At 38.1% G+C, this 23,139-nt stretch overlaps 1 protein-coding gene across 9 annotated transcripts in view; it reads left to right on the top strand.

The window, feature by feature from the left end:
* The window catches only part of CEP192 (centrosomal protein 192), a 145,104-nt gene that overhangs the window by 14,503 nt on the left and 107,462 nt on the right, over positions 1 to 23,139 (top strand). For 7 of the 9 annotated variants that reach the window (XM_032399206.1, XM_032399204.1, XM_032399203.1 and 4 more), the window contains 3 exons: positions 3,699 to 3,871; positions 11,466 to 11,518; positions 14,696 to 14,816. In XM_032399206.1, the coding sequence (XP_032255097.1) occupies positions 3,699 to 3,871; positions 11,466 to 11,518; positions 14,696 to 14,816 (347 nt within the window). Of the gene's footprint in view, positions 1 to 3,698; positions 3,872 to 11,465; positions 11,519 to 12,013; positions 12,721 to 14,695; positions 14,817 to 23,139 lie in introns of those variants that run through there. The other 2 variants (XM_032399209.1, XM_032399205.1) reach the window with 2 other exon arrangements.

Genomic DNA, 23,139 nt, shown 5'->3' with positions numbered 1-23,139 from the left:
CTTTTTTCTGGTCTTTCATTTTTTTATAATGGTTCCTTTTTGTGGATATAATAGCTACTTCAATGTTTTCTGAGAATTTTAATGGAGATTTTTCGAAGTTCTATAAATTATCCTTGTCTCTGGGGTTGTTTACTTTGTTCATCTTTATTTTTATCTCTCAAGCTGTTCCTTCTCCTGCATCTGATTTATGGCTGTCTTCTAGGTTGCTAGTGTGGGCTAGTGGGTATCCAGATCTCATTTCTGTTAGCTCTTCATGTGAGTTGGGCAGTACTCACGGCCAGCTTCACTTTACAGGTTCCATGCCGGGTGTTTAACACTGCTGTCACCACCATAACTTCATTGTGCCCAGGCGTTTCATATGCCTTTTCTGGAGAAGAGCCTTCCTAGGTGTGCAGCGTCATGTTGACACTGCTGTTTTGTTTGCGTGGGTTGCGGAGCGGGAGTGGAGCACTGCCCAGCGAGGGCAGCTGATAGACTTTCAGTCATCCCCTCCCTTTGGACTCCCTCTGGACTCCCTCCTGCCCTCCTTCTTACTGTAGTCAGGAAGCATTTCTGCAGTTCTTCCTGGCAGATTTGTTTTCTGCTTCCAGGCCCTTTTGTTCTTGTCTGGACCATGCTTTCGTTTTTCCTGCATACCCTGTCTGCTTTTTAGATTCTAGAATCTGAGGTAAGCTTGGGCTAGGACTGGTGGCTCTCATCCAGATTGCTTCACTTTTATAGATGTCCTTATTGTCATTTTCATGCAGTTCGAGAAGTTACGCTTGCCACTTTTACTTGAAGCTTATTTAACTTAATATTTGACTTAGTTTGAAGAATTTTGACGGGCTAAACAAGTGATAGCTATAGTTTTGAGGAAGTGGATTTAGGGGGAGGTGGTTAATTTAATTGGCTCTGTTATCATAAAGTTCTAATGGTTACACTACAGTTGACCCTTGAACTGCATGGGTCCACTTACATGCAGATTTGTTTCAGTAAATACATAGTACTGTAAATGTATTTTCTCTTCCTTGTGATTTTCTTAATAACATTTTCTTTCCTCCAGCTTTGTTATAAGAATACAGTATATAGTACATATACAAAGTGTGTGTTAATTGACTGTGTATGTTATTTGTAAGGCTTCCAGTCAACAGTAGTTCAATTAAGTAAAGTTTTTGGGGAGTCAGAAGTTAGACATAGATTTCCAATTATGCAGGAGGTCAGTGCCCCTAACCCCCATCTTGTTCAAGGGTAAAGTGCACATGTTCTTCTTGGAGTGGGGGGCTTTGAAATATGAACCTAAATGTCATGATTTCTTTTTTATTTATTTCATGTCACCATTTTGCCTCCCCACCACCTTTTTTTTTTTTTTTAATATGTCACCTAGGGACCTTTACTGTCTTTCTTTTCTCTTTCATTTTCTCATTTATTTGAAATATAATTGATATATAATACTAGTTTCAGTTGTGCAATGTAATGATTTGATATTTGTATATACTGTGAAATGATCACCACAATAAATCTAGTTAATATCTGTCACCTTACATAGTTACAGAATTTTTTTTTCTTGTGATGAGAACTTTTAAGATTTACTCTCTTAGCAACTTTCAAATACGCAGTACAGTGTTATTACCTGTAGCCACCATGCTATACATTATATCCCCATGAGTTACTTATTTTATATCTGGAAGTTTGTACCTTTTGACCCACTTCCCCCTTTTCTCCTGCCCCTGATCCCCTACCTCTGGGAACCATTAATCTATTCTCTGTATCTATGAGCTTAGTTTTTTTGTTCTTATTTTTAGATTCTGCATATAAATGAGATTATGTGGTATTTGTCTCTCTGTCTTACCATAATGCCCTTAAAGTCCATCCATGTTATTGCAAGTGGCAAGATTTCCTTCTTTTTTTTATGGCTGAATAATATCCCATTGTGTTATATATATACAAAATTTTTTTTATTCATCTTTCAGACACTTAGGTTGCTTCCATCTTGGCTATTGTAAATAATGCTGCAGTGAACATGGGGGTGCCATATTATCTTTTTGAGTTAGGGCTTTAGTTTTCTTTGGATAAATACCCTGACGTGGGATTGCTGGATCATATGGTAGTTCTATTTTTAATTTTTGAAGAACCTCCTTACTATTTTCCATAGTGACTGCATCAGTTTACATTCCCAGTTCACATCCCAGCACTGCACATCCTCACCAACACTTGTTATTTCTTGTCTTTTTTTTAATTTATTTTAATTTATTTTTTTAAAGATTTTATATATTTGTCAGAGAGAGAGTGTGTGCACACAAGCAGGGGGAGCGGCAGGCAGAGGGAGGAGTAGACTTCCCGCCGAGCAGGGAGCCCAATGCAGGGCTTGATCCCAGGACCCCAAGATCAGCACCTGAGCCTAAGGCAGGCGCTTCACTGACTGAGCCACCCAAGCATCCCTCTTCTCTTTTTTATAGTAGTTATTATAACAGGTGTTAGGTGATGTCTCATTGTGGTTCTGATTTGCCTTTCCCTGATGATTAGTGACATTGAACATCTTTTCATGTACCTGTTGATCATCTGTATGTCATTGGAAGAATATTCAGATTGCCCATTTTTTAATCATATTGTTTGCTTGTTTGCTTTTTGTTTTTGTTTTTGCTCTTGAGGTGTAGGAGTTCTTTGTGTATTTTGGATATTAACCCTTTATCAGATATGATTTGCAGATATTTTCTCCCATTCTGTAGACTGCCTTTTCATTTTGTCAGTTTCCTTTGTTGTGCACACCCCCACATCTCTTTTCTCTCTCTCCTATCATACAACTTTGTGTCCACTTACAGTCTTTCCACCTACCTCTACCCTCTCTTTTACTCTGCTTCTGTTTGGGATGAAACTTTCCTATATCTACCTATAAATGCACCTTTGGATTGAGCTGATGGTAAACGGCTTTCTATGTATTACAGCCCCAATACAGAGATGGAGAAACTGGGAGGTAAATTAAGAGTTGGGAGTTGCCTCAGGCACAGAGGGTTAGCACTTGGAATATATGGAAGGATTATCTTCTTTTCATCCATCCTGGTCAGATTTAAATCTATCCCTAGATATCAGTTTGTCAGATGATGAATTTAATTGTGTTTAGAGGCCTTTTTCTAAAAAGTTCATCCCTCTCTTGCTGGCAGAAGGCTGTGGTGAGTTGCATCAGACCCAGGAGCTTTTGCAGAAGATTGGGAGGAAAATGGCCTTTAAGGAAAAACATTGTCATACATATATAAAACAACAGAGATACAAAGATGGGGACAAGGCCAGTGGCAGGGGCTAAAAGTAAAACTTTCAAAGCATTTCCTAATTCAGAGAATCAGCTTTTTAGCAAATATGCTAGTATCCTTTAAGTCTGTTTTGTTTTTAGAAAGCTGAGTTTTTCTCCACATATGATAGATTCAGAGATACTTATTTGGAAAAGAAAAAAACCCTCATTTTATCACTTAAGAGGCAGAATAGCAATATGATACTGTATTTGATTTTGGTAGACTGTGTATCTCTGGACCCAAAATGATGTGCAGTCCCCAGGGTACCTACAGTGGAGCCAATTATAGTTTCTGGCTGGTCCTAGAAATTTTTCTTTTCACTGTATCCATTTTTTTTTTCTTTTTGGGAGATTAAATACATAACTGATTAATGAATATTTAATGATTTACCCAGATAACTAACATTTAGTCATTATTCTGTTCCCACATGAAAAGTTCTATCTCTAAGAAAAAGAATATAGAAAGTCAGCATTTGTCAGTTGCTGTTCTTGAAGAGTCTACTTTGCAAAGTGATATGGCAAGAACAGAAGAGGAGCAAGCTAAAACTGCAAAACCCTTTCAGAGCCAAGATCCTGTTGATAGGATTTCACCACTGGAACAAATGCAAGGTACTGAACTTTCAGAAATTACTTTCTAATGTATATATTTCAATTTCCTTTCTTGTTTATCTGTCTTTGGTATTTATCTTAAGCTACAATATGGTAAACTGAAATCACTATGGTTTGGCATTTACCTATTAATATTTTTACAGGAAATGGTCTCTTGATTAATCTTTTTTATTTTTCTTATTAATAACATATTAATATTTTTTATTTTTTTATTAATAACATATAATGTATCACAGGTCTGTGATTCATCGGTCTTACACAATACACAGCGCTCACCACAACACATACCCTCCCCAATGTCCATCACCCAGCCACCCCAGCCCTCCCACCCCCCTCCACTCTAGCAACCCTCAGTTTGTGCCTGAGATTAAGAGTCTCTTATAGTTTGTCTCCCTCTCTGGTTTCATCTTGTTTCATTTTTTCCTCTTTTCCCCTATGATCCTCTGCCTTGTTTCTCAAATTCCACAAATCAGTGAGATCATATGATAATTTTCTTCTCTGATTGACTTATTTTGCTTAGCATAATACCCTCTAGTTTCATTCATGTCGTTGCAAATGGCAAGATTTGATTTTTTGATGGATTCATAATATTCCATTGTATATGTGTGTGTGTGTGTGTGTGTGTGTGTGTGTGTGTGTATACACACCACATCTTTATGCATTCATCTTTTGAGGGACAGCTGGGCTCTTTCCATAGTTTGGCTATTGTGGACATTGCTGCTATAAACATTGGGGTGCAGGTGCTCCTTCGGATTACTACATTTGTATCTTTGGGGTAAATACCCAGTAGTGCAACTTCTGGGTCGTAGGGTAGCTCTATTTTCAACTTTTTGAGGAACCTCCATACTATTTTCCAGAGTGGCTGCACCAGCTTGCATTCCCACCAACAGTGTAGGAGGGTTCCCCTTTATGCGCATCCCCGCCAACATCTGTCATTTCCTGACTTGTTAATTTTAGCCGTTCTGACTGGTGTGAGATGGTACCTCATTGTGGTTTTGATTTGTATTTCCCTGATGCCGAGTGATGTTGAGCACTTTTTCATGTGTCTGTTGGCCATTTGGATGTCTTCTCTGTGGAAATGTCTGTTCATGTCTTCTACCCATTTCTTTTTTTTTTTATTTTTTAAAGATTTTATTTATCCATTTGTCAGAGATAGAGAGCACAAGCAGGGGGAGCAGCAGGCAGAGGGAGAGGGAGAAGCAGGCTCCCTGCGGAGCAAGGAGCCCGATGTGGGACTTGATCCTAGGACCCTGGGACCTAGGGACCTGAGCCAAAGGCAGACGCTTAACCGACTGAGCCACCCAGGCATCCCGACTTCTGCCCTATTTGTTCTTTGGGTGTTGAGTTTGGTAAGTTCTTTATAGATTTTGGATACTAGCCCTTTATCTAATATGTCATTTGCAAATATCTTCTCCCATTCTGTCAGTTGTCTTTTGGTTTTGTTGACTGTTTCCTTTGCTGTGCAAAAACTTTTTATCTTGATGAAGTCCCAATAGTTCATTTTTGCCCTTGCTTTCCTTGCCTTTGGCCATGTGTCTAGGAAGAAGTTGCTGCGGCTGAGGTTGAAGAGGTTGCTGCCTGTCTTCTCCTCAAGGATTTTGATGGATTCCTGTCTCACATTTAGGTCTTTCAGCCATTTTGAGTCTATTTTTGTATATGGTGAAAGAAAATGGTCCAGTTTCATTCTTATGCATGTGGCTGTCCAGTTTTCCCAACACCATTTGTTGAAGAGACTTTTTTCCATTGGATATTCTTTCCTGCTTTGTCGAAGATTAGTTGACCATAGAGTTGAGGGTCTGTTTCTGGACTCTCTATTCTGTTCCATTGTTCTGTGTGTCTGTTTTTGTGCCAGTACCATGCTGTCTTGACGATTTCAGCTTTGTAATAGAACTTAAAGTCCAGAATTGTGATGCCGCCAGCTTTGGTTTTCTGTTTCAGCATTCCTCTGGCTATTCGGGCTCTTTTCTGGTTCCATACAAATTTTAGGATTATTTGTTCCATTTCTGTGAAAAAAGTTGATGGTATATTGATAGGTATTGCATTAAATGTGTAGATTGCTCAAGGTGGCATAGACATTTTAACAGTCTTTGTTCTTCCAATCTATGAGCATGGAACGTTTTTCCATTTCGTTGTGTCTTCCTCAATTTGTTTCATGAGTATTCTATAGTTTTCTGAGTACAGGTTCTTTGCCTCTTTGGTTAGGATTATTTCTAGGTATCTTATGGTTTTGAGTGCAATTGTAAATGGGATCGACTCCTCTTTTTTCTGTCTCACTGTTAATGTATAGATGTGCAACTGATTTCTGTGCATTGATTTTATATCCTGCCACTTCCCTGAATTCGTGTATGAGTTCTAGCAGTTTTGGGGTGGAGTCTTTTGGGTTTTCCACATAAGGTATCATATCATCTGCAAAGAGTGAGAGTTTGACTTCTTTGCTGATTTGGATGCCTTTGATTTCTTTTTGTTGTCTGATTGCCAAGGCTAGGACTTCTAGTACAATCTTTTGATTGGGGCATTTAGCCCACTTACATTCAGGGTAACTATTGAAAGATATGCATTATTGCTATTGTATTGCCTGCAAGGTGACTGTTACTGTATATTGTCTGTATTCCTTTCTGGTCTGTGTTACTTTTGGGCTCTCTCTTTGCTTAGAGGACCTCTTTCAGTATTTCTTGTAGGGCTGGTTTGGTGATCACAAATTCTTTTAATTTCTGTTTGTCCTGGAAGCTTTTTATCACTCTTTCTATTTTCAGTGACAGCCTAGCTGGATAAAGTATTCTTGGCTGCATATTTTTCTCATTTAGCACCCTGAATATACATGACAGTCCTTTCTGGCCTGCCAGATCTCTGTGGATAGGTCTGCTGCCAGTCTAACGTTTCTGCTGTTGTATGTTACAGACCTCTTGTTCCGAGCTGCTTTCAGGATTTTCTCTTTGTCTCTGAGATTTGTAATTTTTACTATTATATGTTGGGGAGTTGACCTATTTTTATTGATTTTTGAGGGGGGTTCTCTGTGCCTCCTGGGTTTTGATGCCTGTTTCCTTCCCCACATTAGGGAAGTTCTTTGCTATAATTTGCTCCAGTATACCTTCCGCCTCTCTCATTCTTCTTCTTCTGGGATCCCAGGTATTCTAATATTGTTTTGCTTTATGATATCAGTCATCTCTTGAATTCTTTCCTCGTGGTTCAGTAGTTGTTTATCTCTCTTTTTTTCACCCTCTTTGTTCTCCATCATTTTGTCTTCCATATCACTAATTCTCTCTTCTGCCTCATTTATCCTAGCAGTTAGAGCCTCCATTTTTGATTGCACCTCACTTATAGCCTTTTTGATTTCCACTTGGTTAGATTTTATTTCTCCAGAAAGGGATTCTCTAGTGTTTCCTATGCTTTTTTCAAGCCCAGCTAGTAATCTTTATAATCGTTATTCTGAACTCTAGTTCCGACATCTTACTAATGTCCATATTGATTAGGTCCCTGGCAGTTGGTACTGCCTCTTGTTCTTTTTTTTGAGGTGAGGTTTTCTGTTTTGTCATTTTGTCCAGAGAAGAATAGATGAACAAGAGAACAAATTGCTAAAAGAGTAACAATGACTGCAGAGAAATATACACTAAATGAATCAGAAGAGACCCAAAACTGGGGGGAAAAGGGAAAAAAAAAAAATATGATCAGGCTCGTGAGTAGAACAGAGCCATACACTTGATTTTAGGTGTATTTTGGTCTTTTAGACGAAACTGCATCCCAGAATTTTAAAGTAAGAAAAACTTACATAATATACACACACACAAAAATAAGATTAAATACAATGAAGGGATGGAATATGACTGTAGAAAAATGAAAATTAAAGGTTTTAAAAAGATAAGTCGGTTGAAAAAAGTAAGAAGAAAAATTAAAAAATGAATGTGATCAGGTTGGTGACTAGAACAGAATCATACACTAGATTGTGGGTATATTTTGGTCTTTTAGACAAAACTGCAGAAACTAAGAAAATCTTACATATATATACCAAGAATAAGGTTCAGTACAATGAAGGGATAGAATATGACTGTAAAAATGAAAATTAAAAAAGATTTTTAAAAAGGAATTGATAAGTTGGTTGAAAAAGGAAAGAAAAAAAATTCAAAAAAAAGAAAAAGAAAAAAATAAAGAAAATTTAAAAAATTAAAGTGGAAAGACTAAGGAATCATGGGAAAAAAGCCATGACTTCTTTGTGCTGTATTCCCCTAGTGCTGGAGTTTTGCAGTTCTCATGGATCGCTAAACTTGGTCTTGGCAGGATATCCTTGCTGATCTTCTGGGGGAGGGGCTGTTGCATTGATTCTCAAATGTCTTTGCCCCAGGCGGAATTGCAGTGCCTTTGCCAGGGGCCAGGCTAAGCAGTCTGCTCTGGTTTGCTCTCGGTAGCCCTTTTCCCTGAAGGCTTTCAGCACAGCTTTAGAGGGTAAGAATGAAAATGGTAGTCTCCCAATCTCTGGCCCCAGAGGAGCCGAGAGCTTGGGGCCCCACTCAGTGAGCCCCCAGAGAAAAGCAGTCAGTCACTCCTGTCTCCCTGGTCTCCAGCCACACTCCGTGCTTACCTGGCCTGTGACTGAGCATTTCTATCTCTGGCACACGGCCCTGTTTGGAGTCTCCAAACCCAGCTGATTTCCTGCAGTGGGCTCTCGCGAGGCTCCTCCCAAGGGAGGAAGGGAAGTCTCCCCAGATCTGCTGCTTGTTGGGTCCCTGCTCAAAGAGCAAGGGCCCTACTGTGCTGCGGATCACGGTTTATGGCAACCCCAAGCTGAGAGCCCACTCCTGGGCTCTCTCTTTGCAGCCGGCTTCCCTGCTCTGATACCTGGGAGCTCTGCCACACTCAGGCACCCCCAGGCTTTCAGTGACCCTGAGGGTCCTGAGACCACACTATCCCAGCAAGGGTTACACCCCCCACCCCCTCTGCTTAGCCACCAGAGTGACGTCCCTCACTGGAGCAGACTTCTAAAAGTTCTGATTTTGTGCCCTTATGCTCTATCACTTGCCGGTAGCCGGCTGACAGAACGCTCCCCCCCTAACCCCGCGCCCCCGTCTATCTTCCCATATATGCCTCAGATTCACTTCTCCGCATGTCCTACCTTGCAGAAAGCGGTCGCTTTTCTGTTCATAGAATTGCTGCTATTCTTTTCTTCGATCTCCTGTTGAGTTTGTTAGTTGTTCAGAATGGTTTGTAGCTATCTAGCTGAATTCCTGGTACCAGACAAAAGTTCGGTCTCTTACTCCTCCGCCATCTTGGACCACCCTCCTCTTGATTAATCTTTTAATTGTCTTCACTGATTAAGCTGAAAGCTCCTTTCCTTTGGAAACCATTCTGTCAGATGGCCGCAGCACACGTTGTGTTTAAGACACACCTTTCACACTCCGCCCCCCCCGCCCAATTGATTGATATTACCACCAGTCATATTTGTTCCTAAATTTATTTTATATAAATTTGTGAATTATAAATTCTAAAATTATTGTTTCTAAGAAAACCAAGTTGAATGCTTTGGAGTCATTTGAACAGTTGTTTTCAAATTTAGGGGAAGATTATAAGAAATAAATAACTTACAGGCTCTGCTTTCAGATTGCTTCTAAGTACTCTATGTTCTCTTTTGTCAGAGAAATTGAAGCTAAATATTTTAAACTATGTGTTGTATTCTTATGTAGTGAAGATAGCATGTAATTCCAAATTATGGTTCAGTACTTAGCCCATATTATAGGATTGATGAATGAATGTACTTTGTATGTTTTTGTTAAAAACCTTAGTGGCTGTTTGTATTTCTCTTGATGAAAAGTGTCAAATATGTATGAAAGTAGTGAGAATGGTATTAACTCCTCACACTTACAAGCAATAAAAGAAAAAATTGGTAAATTGGACTTTATTGAAATTGAAAACTTTCGTGCCTCAAAAGACTTATAAAGACTGAAAAGGCAGCACAAAGATGGAAGAGAATATTTGCAAATCATATATGGTAAGGGACTGGCATCCAGATTTTAGGTCTTCCAATTCAATAAAAAACACTGTAGAATGGACAAAGGTTTTCAGTAGACATTTGTCTAAAGAAGTTGTAAAATGGCCACTAAACACATGAAACAATGTTCAACATCTTTAGTCATCAGGGAAATGCAAATCAAAACCATGAGATAATGGTTTTACACCTATTATAATAGCTATAATCAAAAAGTTGGAAAATAGCAAGTGTTGGTGAGGATATGGAGAAATTAAAACTCTCATTCATTGCTGGTGGGTATGTAAAATGATGGAGTTGCTGTGAAAGTAGTTTGACAGTTCCTCAAAACATTAAACATAGCACTATCATATGAGCCAGCAGTTCCAGTCCTAGGTATATACCCAAGAGAAATGAAAACCTATGTCTACACAAAACCTTGTACATGAATATTCATAGCAGCATTAATCACAATAGTGATAGAGTGGAAACAACTCAAATCTCCCATCAACTGATGAATGGATAAATAACATGTAGTGTGTCCATATGGTGGAGTATTACTGAGCCATAGAATGGAGTGAAGTATTGATATGTACTATCATATGGATGAACTTTGAATACATTAGGCTAAGTGAAGAAAGACAGATACAAAAGGCCACATGTTGTAAGATTCTGTTCGTCCACAGACATCTGTAGACACCGCATCGGCAAATCCATAGAGACAATAGATTAGTGGTTGCCAGGGCCAGGGGAAGGGGAGAATAGGGAATGACTGCTAATGGGTACAGTGTGTGTTTCTGGAATGATGAAAATATTGTGGCATTAAAGAGTGCTGATGGTTGCACAGCCTTGAGAATATACTAAAAACCACTGTTTTGAATGCTTTAAGAAGGTGGTGATTTCATGGTATGCGAATTTTATGTCCGTTAAGAAAAACTCATATACTTATCCCACAATCTCAGTTAGTATAAGATTTAGTCATATTTGCTTTATCTCTTCTGTTTTTTTATTACTTTTTTCTGATATTTTAAAATTCAAGTATCGTTTTATTCCTACATATTTTAGTATGCATCTCTAAAAATACAGATATTTTCTTATATAACCACAGTGCTGTTAACACTGCTAACAGAATTAACAGTTCTTTTATTATCATATAGTACTCTAGTCCATATTCATTTTACTAATTATCCAGGTTAGTTTGCTTGAATTTGGAGTCCAAAGAAGGTTACCTTATGTTACGTTATATTATTTGTTGTGTGTCCTAAGTCAGTGCCTGTTGGAAAAAACTCAGTCTGTCACCTGTAGAGTGTTCCATGATTTGGATTTGTCTGTATGCTTAGTCATGCTGTCATTTTTCTTGTTTCTCTCTTCCCTATATCCTCTATAAAGCAAAAGTTAGCTTTAAAGCCTTGATTAGATTCATATTCAGGGTTTTTTTTGGCATATGTATAATTTTTCATACTTCTCCACCCTGACAGTTTTTTAACTAAACTGACCAGTGATAAGTTCCTATACCATCACTTAAAAGTGCTTTATTCTACTTAAGGGAAAAAAGTTTAGTTAATTTATAATTTTTAGGGGTTATTGGGTTTTTAGTTGATAAAATAATTTGGTCTCAGTTATTTTTGTTTTCTCAAACAGACTCACCTGTTGATTTTTGTTTACAACCATGGATGAATAATAAGGAGAACAAGGTAATCTTTTATATGTTACCAATTTCTGGAGTGTTATTAGGAGAGTGAAAGTTTCTATTTTGCATTTGTAAGTGTTAAATAGCAGTAATTTTAGTTAGAAAAATAGCAGAAATCCACATTACTGCTTCAAGTAATCAGCACATGAGAGTCGTCTTGGTCTAGGGCTTCCTGTGTCATTAGGACTTCTCCACCTTTGCTCTACTTCACTCCTTGCTGCTTCCTTCTTGAAAGATGGCTCTGGGAGGGTAAGGGCTTCTCTTTGTTTCTTTTATTTTATTTAAAGATTTTATTTATTTATTTATTTGTCAGAGACCACTAGTGGGGGGAGCCGCAGGCAGAGGGAGAAGCAGGTACCCCACTGAGCAGGGAGCCCCACGCGGGACTTGATCCCGTGACCCTGGGATCATGACCCTGAGCCAAAGGCAGACGCTTAACTGACTGAGCCACCCAGGCATCCCTCTTTGTTTTGTTTATTGTATTTTGAGTGCCTGGCACATAGTTGGCACCCAGTAATTGGTTGAATGATCAGGAGGCTGTCTTCATTTTTAGGCAACCTAAGCCTACATTCTTAACATTCATGACCAAAAAAGGAGACCGTGAACTTTCTTTGAGGGTAAATTAAAAAAAAAAAAAAGACAACAACTCTAATGAGCTCACTTGGGTCATATATTCTCCCCTATGTAATTCACTGTGCCAAGGGGTAGGTTGGAATAAAATACTCTGTTTGTTGAGCCTGAACTTAGGTCCACTTCTGTGTGTGTGTGTGTGTGTGTGTATGCATGTACATCAGTGTACATATATATGTACAGAGAGGAATGCAGCTGATAGCCCCACCAGGTCCACATGATGTAAAAAGAGATGGGCTCCTCAAAGAAGGGGGGCTTAGCAGACCAACAGGTCATGTCCAACATAAACATTTAATAGGGATTTCAGGCCTGGAGTCTGGTATTTATAAAATATAAACAAAAAGGTCTAAAGAATTATTTCAGGTTGGCAGTCTATAGCTTATTTGCCTGTCTCTGTAAATTTTTGTTGGAACACAGCGATGCCCATTTGTTTCTCTTTTGTTCAGGGCTGCTTTGTGTTACAGTAGCCGAGTTGAGAAGCTGTGACAGAGACTGTAAGGCTGACAAAACCTGAAATATTTTGCTGGCTGACTCTTTACAGAAAATGTCGACCCCTGCTCTGTACACTTGCTCCTTGTATGTAACTACTAACAACTTTCAAATTTGAGAAATGCTTTTTAAAGGAAGTTCAAGTGTAGTCAAATTGAAATTAAGTTAGAAAGCATGATTTCTTGAACATTTAGAAGACATGGTTTCTAAAGAGAAAAGACGTAACTTTTCTTCATGGTAGGAAATTTATTTTTTTAGGATGGCTGAAGAATTGACTTCCAAAAAGTATTAGAAATTATTGATAGTAAGAGAGGAACCATAAAACTGGAAAGCAGCAAAACAAGTATAGAAACATGAGATACTAATAAAAAGGAGATGACAAAGTAAGAGGAAGAGGAAAAGAAATACGTTAGAAAATGTAGACCAGAGGGAGCTACTACTTCATTTGACACGTGTGTGTGTGTCCGGGGGTGAGGGGAGTGGTGAGAATAAGCTCTTTTTAATTTATTTGATTAATTTTTTAAAAGATTTTTTATTTTTTAAGTAATCTCTACACCCAGCATGGGGCTCAAACTCACAATCCTGGGATCAAGAGCTGCATGCTTCACTGAGCCAGCCAGGCATCCCAGCTCTTTCTTATTTTTATTTTTATGTATTTATTTTTATTTATTTTTATCTGTCAATCTATTTATTTATTAAAGATTTTATTTATTTATTTGACAGAGAGTTAGCAAGAGAGGAAACAGAAGCAGGGGGAGTGGGAGAGGGAAAAGTAGGCTTCCTGCTGAGCAGAGAGCCCGATGTGGGGCTCGATCCCAGGACCCTGGGATCATGACCTGAGCCAAGGGCAGACACTTAATGACTGAGCCACCCAGGCACCCCTCTTTCTTATTTTTAATTAAAGTATAGTTGATATTACAATGTTGTCTTAGTTTCAGGTATACAACAAAGCAGTTAACAACTTTATACTTTTTTTTTTTTTTTAAGATTTTATTTATTTGTCAGAGAGATAGAGAGAGAGCACACACACACAGCAGGGGGAGCAGCAAAGAGAGAAGCAGGCTCCCTGCTGAGCTGGGAGCCCGGTGTGGGACTCGATCCCAGGACCCAGGGGTCATGACCTGAGCCGAAGGTAGTCACTTAACCAACTGAGCCACCCAGGTGCCCAACTACTGTATACATTATAAATGCTCTCCACCAGAAGTGTAATTACCCTCTGTCACCATGCAAAGTTATTACAATATTATTGACTGTATTCTCTGTGTAGTACTTTTCATCCCTGTGACTTATTTATTTTATAACTGGGATTTTGTACCTCTCATTCATCTATTTCACCCATCGTTCCACTCTCTCCCCTCCAGGAACCACCACTTTTTTCTCAGATGTGTTTGAGTCTATTTCTGTTTTTTTGTTTGTTCATTTGTTTTTTTCGTTTCCACATCTTTAGATCTTTATGAGCATAATTCAGCACGGTTCTCTAAGTATGCAATTGTATGGAGAGCCCTTGTTTTTATCTTAAAAATTGTGTATTTTGCAATCTAATTTTAAAGATGGTATTGTCTGATATATATTTAGTAAGATTTTGAAATAAAGTTGACATGTAGAAGGCAATGTTACCTTTTATTCTGGGCCTTGAATGCCCTTAACAAACTGCTGTGTGCTGTTAGGATTATGTTGTCCCTGGGTTGAGAAGCAGAAAAACCAGCGATTTCAATGTAGATTGCAGAGTCCAACTTGGCTGTTATCTTCACTTCCTACCCCAAGCCTTGTATTGTTCAAATTCATTTGGGTATTAGTGTACTAACTATGTTACTAGGTCTTCTGAGCTTGTGCATTCAATTTGAGATGTTAAATTTTAACAATGTCTCAGGGTGGGTCAGGGGAGGAAAGTGGAATGGGGGGCAGGAAGAAAGTTATTGATACACATAAAACAGCTAGACCTTCATTGCCTAAATTGTGAATTACAAATACTGAGCACATTGGTGGTCCTTTTTGCAACCTTGTAGTGTGGTCTTCAAAGTAGTGAGTTTGCTTTTGTTACTTGGCATTTTATTTCTTACAGATGATTGTTCCTCTTGCTGGAAAACATTTTGAAGACAAGAATCCACACAATGACTTAAGCCACACTAGTTTATTAGAAAATGAGAAACTTACATCACTGACAAGCTTGGAGGATTCTTCTGGTACTGTAAAGTGACTTGTGTTTTCCAGTCTCCACGTCTTTCTACTTCTTTGTTTCAGTAGTTACTATGCCAGCTTTTTGTTTGTCTTCTCCTTTACCTCCTCCCTACCAGCACTCACATGGCACTTCTGTTGAGTGATGGAATTTTTAAAAACTTATTTATTATGAATCCTGATATGATTATGCTCATCCCTCAGTTTATTATCATTAGGATACAGAATATAAAGCACTATGTTAAGAAATTGGGGGAACAATGAAATATTTAGTCTCTGCTCTCTGAAAGTTCTGCCAAGTGAGAGAAGAGATGCACAGCTAACCCTCTGACTACCTTAAGTATACCTCAACGGTACAAATTGTGCAGGATTCATAGGAGGGTGACAAATTAGTTCTGATTGAGGAAAGTATCTGTGAAGCTTTCTTAAAAGGGGATGCAGTTTCTCCTTTTTCATGAAAAGACCCATGATAGACCTTAACATAGATTTGGGAAGAGAAGTATATTTCAGGAAGCGGGACAGCTTCTGTAAAGGCGCTATGGTGGGGGCATTTTAGACCATGTTTGGAGAATAGTTAAACTTGCGGTTTTCTGTGGCAGGTTTACAGCACCTGTAGGAGGCTATTTTGGGACATAAACTCAGGCAAATAGGAAGGGACCAAATTAATTATAGCTTTGAAGGCCAGGCTGATGAGCTGAGTGGGATAAATAATTATAAATTCATGATAGGTTTTGCTGCCAGTGTTTAGATATTTTTGGATTATAGAATTGTGAATAAGGAATCATTGACTGAATTCATACAGACCTTTGTTTTAGTAGGCTAGGTTTTTTAAGGCTCTTAATGCTGGTTGCAAAATTATTCTCTTGAAAAGGCAGTGACAAGTTATAATACCATTACTAGTGAGTGAGAGTTCTAGTTTTACTCTGGCCTTGCTGGGCTGGGTGTTAGAACATTAAAAACCACTGGTAGTGTTTTGCTTATTTACAGTTTTTTGGTTTGATGAAAGTTGAATAATTTTTATTCCTATCTATTGGTATTCAACTTTGCTATATATTGTTTTCCTTAGTTGCTTCTTTCTCAAGATCAGATATTGTTTGAAGTTTCACTTTATGCTTAATCATTAGTTCACCTAGAATTTGTTTTTACTTCTCCTGTGACAGGCTTATCTGTCCCTTTTTGATAGTTACCCATTGGCACATCATTTTCTGTCTGTCTTTTTAAAAGATTTTTATTTTTTTGTCAGAGAAAGAGCGTGTGCACAAGCAGGGGACGTGGCAGGCAGAGGGAGAAGCAGGCTCCCAACTGAGCAGGGAACCTGATGTGGGACTTGATCCCAGGACCCTGGGATCATGACCTGAGCCGAAGGCAGACACTTAACTGACTGAGCCACCCAAGCGTCCCAGCACACCATTTTCTGAATAATTCTGGCGCCTGGGTGGCCTTTTTCCCACTGATCTTTGATGCCACATTTATTCCAACTTTTGTTATATGCCAGAATTTTTTTCTGTGCTATTCTCTCAAGGAAGATTAAATAGTTTGTATTAGAAGGTTCACAACGATTTATAGTTGAAATTATAAATAGTATTTTCAGTACAGATGTTAAAACAAAATCACATGGACTATTGACCCATGTGTTTTTATCAACTTTTTAAAAAATTTTTAATTACAGTATACTTAACATACAGTGTTATAGTAGTTTCAGGTGTACAATATAGTAATGTATCAGTTTTGTACATTACTTAGTGGTTATCATGTTAAGTGTACTCTGGTTCACATATTTCACCGGTTCCCCACCAGCTTCCCCTCAAGTAACCATCAGTTTGTACTCTAGTTAAAAGTGGGTTTCTAAGTTTATCTCTCTTTCTCTCTCTCTCTGCCTTCCCCTTTGCTTGTTTGTTTTATTTCCTAAAATCCACATGAGTGAAATTATATGGTATTTGTCTTTCTCTGACTTACTTTGTTTAGCATAATACTTTCTAGCTCCATCCATGTTGCAAATGGCAAGATTTTATTTTCTTTTTAAAATTTTTTTTAAAGGTTTTTATTATTTATTTATTTGAGAGAGAAAGAGAGAGAGGACAAGCGGAGGGGGAGGGTGTCGGTGCAGACGTAGAGGCAGACTCCCGCTGAGCAGGGAGCCCGAGATCATGACTTGAGCTGAAGGCAGATCCTTAACCGACTGAGCCACCCAGGTGCTCCAAGATTTTATTCTCTTTTATGGCTGACTAATACTCCCCTGTGTGTGTGTTTGTGTGTGTACCACATCTTATTTATCCATTCACCTGTTGACACTTGGGCTGCCTCCATAGTTAGGCTATTCTAAATAATGAGGCAGTAAACGTAGAGGTGCATGTAGACTTTGAATTAGTGTTTTCTGGTTTTTTTTTTTTTGGATTGGGTTAATTAAATTTTATTTACTTTCCCTTATTTTTTAAAATTTCTAAAATTTTTTTTTTCAAGATTTTTATTTTTATTTATTTGACAGAGAGAGACACAGCGAGAGAGGGAACACAAGCAGGGGGATTGGGAGAAGGAGAAGCAGGCTTCCCGCGGAGCAGGGAGCCCGACATGGGGCTTGATCCCAGGACCCTGGGATCATGACCTGAGCCGAAGGCAGACGCTTAACGACTGAGCCACCCAGGCACCCCTAAAATTTCTAAAATTTTTAAAGTTTAAATTCAATTAATTAACATGTAGTGTATAATTAGTTTCAGAGGTAGAGTTCAGTGATTCATCAGTCTTATATAATACCCAGTGCTCATTACATCACATGCCATCCTTAATGTCCATCACCCAGTTACCCCTTCCCCACCCACCCCCCCCAGCAGCCCTCAGTTTGTTTCCTATGATTAAGTCTCTTATGGTTTGTCTCCCTCTCTGATTTCATCTTGTTTTATTTTTCCCTCCCTTCCACTAGGCTCCTCTGTTTTGATTCTTAAATTCCATATATGAGTGAGATCATACGATAATTGTCCTTCTCTGACTGACTTATTTCAACTCAGCATAGTACCCTCTGGTTCCATCCATGTCATTGCAAATGGCAATATTTCTTTTTTTTGATGGGTGAGTAATATTCCATTGTGTATATATACCACATCTTCTTTATCCATTCATCTGTTGATGGACATCTGGGCTCTTTCCATAGTTTGGCTATTGTGGACATGCCAAAAACATTGGGGTGCAGGTGCCCCTTCGGATCACTACATTTGTGATCACTAGTAGTGTAATTGCTGGGTCGTAGAGTAGCTATTTTCAACTTTTTGAGGAACCTCCATACTGTTTTGCAGAGTGGCTGCACCAGCTTGCATTCCCACCAACAGTGTAAAGTTCCCCTTTCTCCACATCCCCGCCAACATCTGTCGTTTCCTGACTTATTAATTTTAACCATCTGACTGCTGTGAGGTGGTATCTCATTGTGATTTTAGTTGTATTTCCTTGATGCCAGGTGATGTGGAGCATTTTTTCATGTGCCTGTTGGCCATTTGAATGTCTTCTTTGGAGAAATGTCTGTTCATGTTTTCTGCCCACTTCTTGATTGTATTATTTGTTCTTCGGGTGTTGAGTTTGATAAGTTCTTTATAGATTTTGGATATTAGCCCTCTATCTGATATGTCATTTGCAAGTATCTTCTCCCATTCTGTTGGTTGTCTTGGTTTTGTCAACTGTTTCCTTTGCTGTGCAAAAACTTTTTATCTTGATGAAGTCCCAATAGTTCATTTTGCCTTTGTTTCCCTTGCCTTTGGAGATGTGTCTAGCAAGCAGTTAGGTGGCTTAGGTCACAGAGGTTGCTGCCTGTGTTCTCCTCTAGGTTCTTGATGGATGCCTATCTCACGTTTAGGTCTTTCATCCATTTTGAGTCTATTTTTGTATATGGTGAAAGGAATTGGTCCACTTTCATTCTTCTGCATGTGGCTGTCCAATTTTCCCAACACTATTTGTTGAAGAGACTGTCTTTTTTCCATTGGATATTCTTTCCTGCTTTGTCGAAGATTAGTTGACCGTAGAGTTTTGAGAGTCCCATTTCTGAGTTCTTTGTTCTGTTCCATTGTTCTTTGTGTCTGTTTTTGTGCCAGTACCATACTGTCTTGATGATCACAGCTTTGTAATAGAGCTTGAAGTCTGGAATTGTGATGCTACCAGCTTTGGTTCTCTCTTTCAACATTCCTTTGGCTATTTGGGGTCTTTTCTGGCTCCATACAAATTTTAGGATTATTTGTTCCATTTCTGTGAAAAAAGTTGATGGTATATTGAGAGGGATTGCATTAAATGTGTAGACTGCTCTAGGTAGCATAGACATTAACAGTCTTTGTTCTTCCAATCCATGAGCGTGGAACGTTTTTCCATTTCTTTGTGTCTTCCTCAATTTCTTTCATGAGTATTCTATAGTTTTCTGAGTACAGGTTCTTTGCCTCTTTGGTTAGGATTATTTCTAGGTATCTTATGGTTTTGGGTGCAGTTTCTGTTTCTTCTGTCTCATTGTTAATGTATAAATGTGCAACTGATTTCTGTGCATTGATTTTATATCTTGCCACTTTCCTGAATTCCTGTATGAGTTCTAGCAGTTTTGGGGTGGAGTCTTTTGGGTTTTCCACATAAAATATCATATCATCTGCAAAGAGTGAGAGTTTGACTTCTTCTTTGCTGATTCGGATGCCTTTTATTTCTTTTTGTTGTCTGATTGGCGAAGCTAGGCCTTCTAGTACTATGTTGAACAGCAGTGGTGATAGAGGACATCCTTGCCATGTTCCAGACCTCCAGAATGATATTCACTGTGGGCTTTTTGTATATGGTTTTTATGATATTGAGGTATGTTCCTCTATCCCTACACTGTAAAGAGTTTTAATCAAGAAAGGATGCTGTACTTTGTCAAATGCTTTTTTCTGCATCTGGGAGGATAATATGGTTTTTTCTTGTTCTTTGTTTTATTAATGTGATGTATCACAGTGAATGATTTGCAGATGTTGAACCACCCTTGCAGCCCAGGAATAAATCCCACTTGGTCGTGGTGAATAATCCTTTCGATGTACTGTTGGATCCTATTGGCCAGTATCTTGGTGAGAATTTTTACATCCATGTTCATCAGGGATATTGGTCTGTAATGCTCCTTTTTAGTAGGGTCTTTGTCTGGCTTTGGGATCAAGGTAATGCTGGCCTCATAAAATGAGTTTGGAAGTTTTCCTTCCATTTCTGTTTTTTGAAACAGCTTCAGAAGAATAAGTATTAATTCTTCTTTAAATGTTTGGTAGAATTCCCCTGGGAAGCCATCTGGCCTTGAGCTCTTGTTTGTTGGGAGATTTTTGATTACTGCTTCAATTTCCTTGCTGGGTCTGTTCAGGTTTTCTGTTTCTTCCTGGTTCAGTTTTGGTAGTTTGGTAGTTTGTAGAAAGTGGTCACTTTTCTATTTATAGAATTGAAGCAGTTCTTTTCTTAGATCTCCAATTGAGTTCACAGGTGTTCAGAATGATTTGATAGCTGTCCAGCTGAATTCCTGGGACCAGACAAAGCTGAGGTCTCCTACTCCTCTGCCATCTTGTATTCTCTGTTTGTATTTTTTAGATAAATACCCAATAGTGTAATTACTGGATTGGATGATAGTTGTATTCTTAATTTTTTGAGGAACCTCCATACTGTTTTCCACAGTGGCTGTGCTAGTTTACATTACCACCAACAGCGCAGGAGGGTTCTTTTCTTTCCATATCCTTGCCAACTCTTGTTGTTTTCTCATGGTTTTGATTTTAGCCATTCTGGCAGGTATGAGGTGATATCTAATTGTGGTTTTGATTAAATGTAACCTGACAATGACTGATGTTGAGCATCTTTTCATGTGTCTGTTGGCCATCTGTATGTTGTCTTTGCAGAAATGTATGTGCATGTCTTTTGCCCATTTTTGAAAATTGGATTATTTGGTTTTTTGGTGTTATATTAGTTCTTCATATATTTTGTTGATTGTTTCCTTTGCTGTTCAGAAGCTTTTTATTCTGATGTAGTCCCAATAGTTTATTTTTGTTTTTATTTCCTTTGCCTCAGGAGACATTGCTACAAAAATGTTTTGGCTAGTTTCAGAGATATTACTGCCTGTGCTGTTTTCTAGGAGTTGTATGGTTTCAGGTCTCACATTTAGGTCTTAAATCCATTTTGAGTTTATTTTTGTGTTTGGTCTAAGAAAGTGGTTCAGTGTCATTCTTTTGCATGTTGCTGTCCAATTTTCCTAACACCATGGCTCTTTTCCCATTGCATATTCTTGCCTTGTTTGTTGAAGATTAATTGACCATATAATTGTGAGTTTGTTTCTGGGCTTTCTGTTCTCTTGATCTTAGTGTTTATTTTTCTGCCAGTACCATATTGTTTTGATTACTACAGCTTTGTTTTATATCTTGAAATCTGGGGTTGTGGTACCTCTGGTTTTGTTATCTTTTTCAAGATTGCTTTGGCTATTGGGGGATTTTTGTGGTTCCTTACAAACTTTAGGATAGTTTGTTCTAGCGCTGTGAAAAATACTGTTGGTATTTTGATAGGGATTGCATTAAGTCTATAGATTGCTTAATGTTATATGCACATTTTAACAATATTTGTTCTTCCAGTCCCTGAGCATGGATATCTTTCCATTTGTTTGTGTTGTCTTCAATTTCTTTCATCAGTGTTTTAGAGTTTTCAAAGTACAGGTTGTTCACCTCCTTAGCTAAGTTTATTCCCAGGTACATTATTATTTTTGCTGCAATTGTAAATGGGATTTTTAATTTCTCTTTATGCTATTCATTATTAATGTATAGAAATCGATTTTGTATCCTGTGGCCTTACTGAATTTATTTATCAGTTCTAGTAGTTTTTTGGTAGAGTTTTTAGAGTAGTCTATATATGGTATCATGTCATCTGCAAATAGTGAAAGTTTTACTTCTTCCTTACCGATTTGGGGTCCTTTTATTTCTTTTTGTTGTCTGATTGTGGTGGCTAGAACTGTTAGTACTGTGTTAAATAAAAGTGGTGAGAGTGGACATTTTATCTTGTTCCTGACCTTAGGGGAAAAGCTTTCATCAGTTTTCCCCCATTGAGTGTGATGTTTGCTGTGGGCTTTTCATATATGGCCTTTATTATGTTAAGGTATGTTCCCTCCAAACCTACTTTGTGGAGGGTTTTTATCATGAATGGATGCTGTAGTTTGTCAGATGCTTTTTCTGCATCTGTTGGAATGTTCATATGGTTTTTATCCTTTCTCTCGTTAATGTGATGTATCATGTTGATTGACTTGCGAATATCAACCCACCCTTGCATCACAGGAATAAACCTCACTTGATTGTGATGAGTTATTTTTTTTAATGTATTGTTGGATTTGGTTTACTAATATTTTGTTGAGGATTTTTGCATCTCTGTTCAACAGAGATACTGGCCTGTAGTTCTTTTTTTAATAGTGTTTTTATCTGATTTTGGTATCAGGGTAATGATAGAATGAATTTGGAAGCTTTCTTTCCTCTTTTAGTTTTTGGAAGAGTTTGAGAAGAATAGATACTAACTTTGCTTTAAATGTTTTGTAGAATTCACCTGTGAAGCCATCTGGTCCTAGACTTTGGTTGCGTGTTTTTGATTACTGATTAAATTTCTTTGATGGTGGGACACCTGTGTGGCTCAGTCAGTTGGGCGTCTGCCTTCAGCTTGGGTCATGATCCTGGGGTCCTGGGATCAAGTCCCGCATCAGGCTCCTTGCTCGGTGAGGAGTCTGCTTCTCCCTCTTCCTCTGCCCCTCCTCTCTCTCTCTCTCAAATAAATAAATGAAATCTTAAAAAAAAAGTAAAATAAATTTCTTTGCTGGTAATCAGTGTGTTCAGTTTTCCTATTTTTCCCTGATTCACTTTTGGGATGTTACATGTTTCTATGAATTTATCCATTTCTTCTAGGTTGTCCCGATTTGTTATCATATAATTTTTCATAATACTCTCTTAAAATCCTTTGTATTTCTTTGGTGTCAGTTGTTAATTCTCTTCTTTCATTCCTGATTTTGTTTGAGTTCTCTCTCTTTTAAATGAGTACTGCTAAAAATCTATCGATTTTGTTATCTTTTCAAAGAAACAGCTTCTGGTTTCATTGATCTGTTCTATTGTTTTTTAGTTTCTATTTCATTTATTTCTACTCTAATCTTTATTATTTCCTTCCTTCTACTGTTGTTGGGTTTTGTTTGTTTTTTTTCTAGCTCCTTTATTTATAAGGTTAGATTGTTTGAGATTTTTCTTGGCTTCTTGAGATAGGTCTGTATTGTTACAAACTTTCCTCTTAGAACAGCTTTTGCTGCATCCCAAAGATTTTGGACTGTTGTATTTTCATTTTCATTTGTTCATGTAT

The sequence above is a fragment of the Phoca vitulina genome, unplaced genomic scaffold (genome assembly GCF_004348235.1).
Source record: "Phoca vitulina isolate PV1807 unplaced genomic scaffold, GSC_HSeal_1.0 scaffold139, whole genome shotgun sequence".
Lineage (NCBI taxonomy): Eukaryota > Metazoa > Chordata > Mammalia > Carnivora > Phocidae > Phoca > Phoca vitulina.
This window is presented reverse-complemented; position numbering and strand designations above follow the sequence as displayed.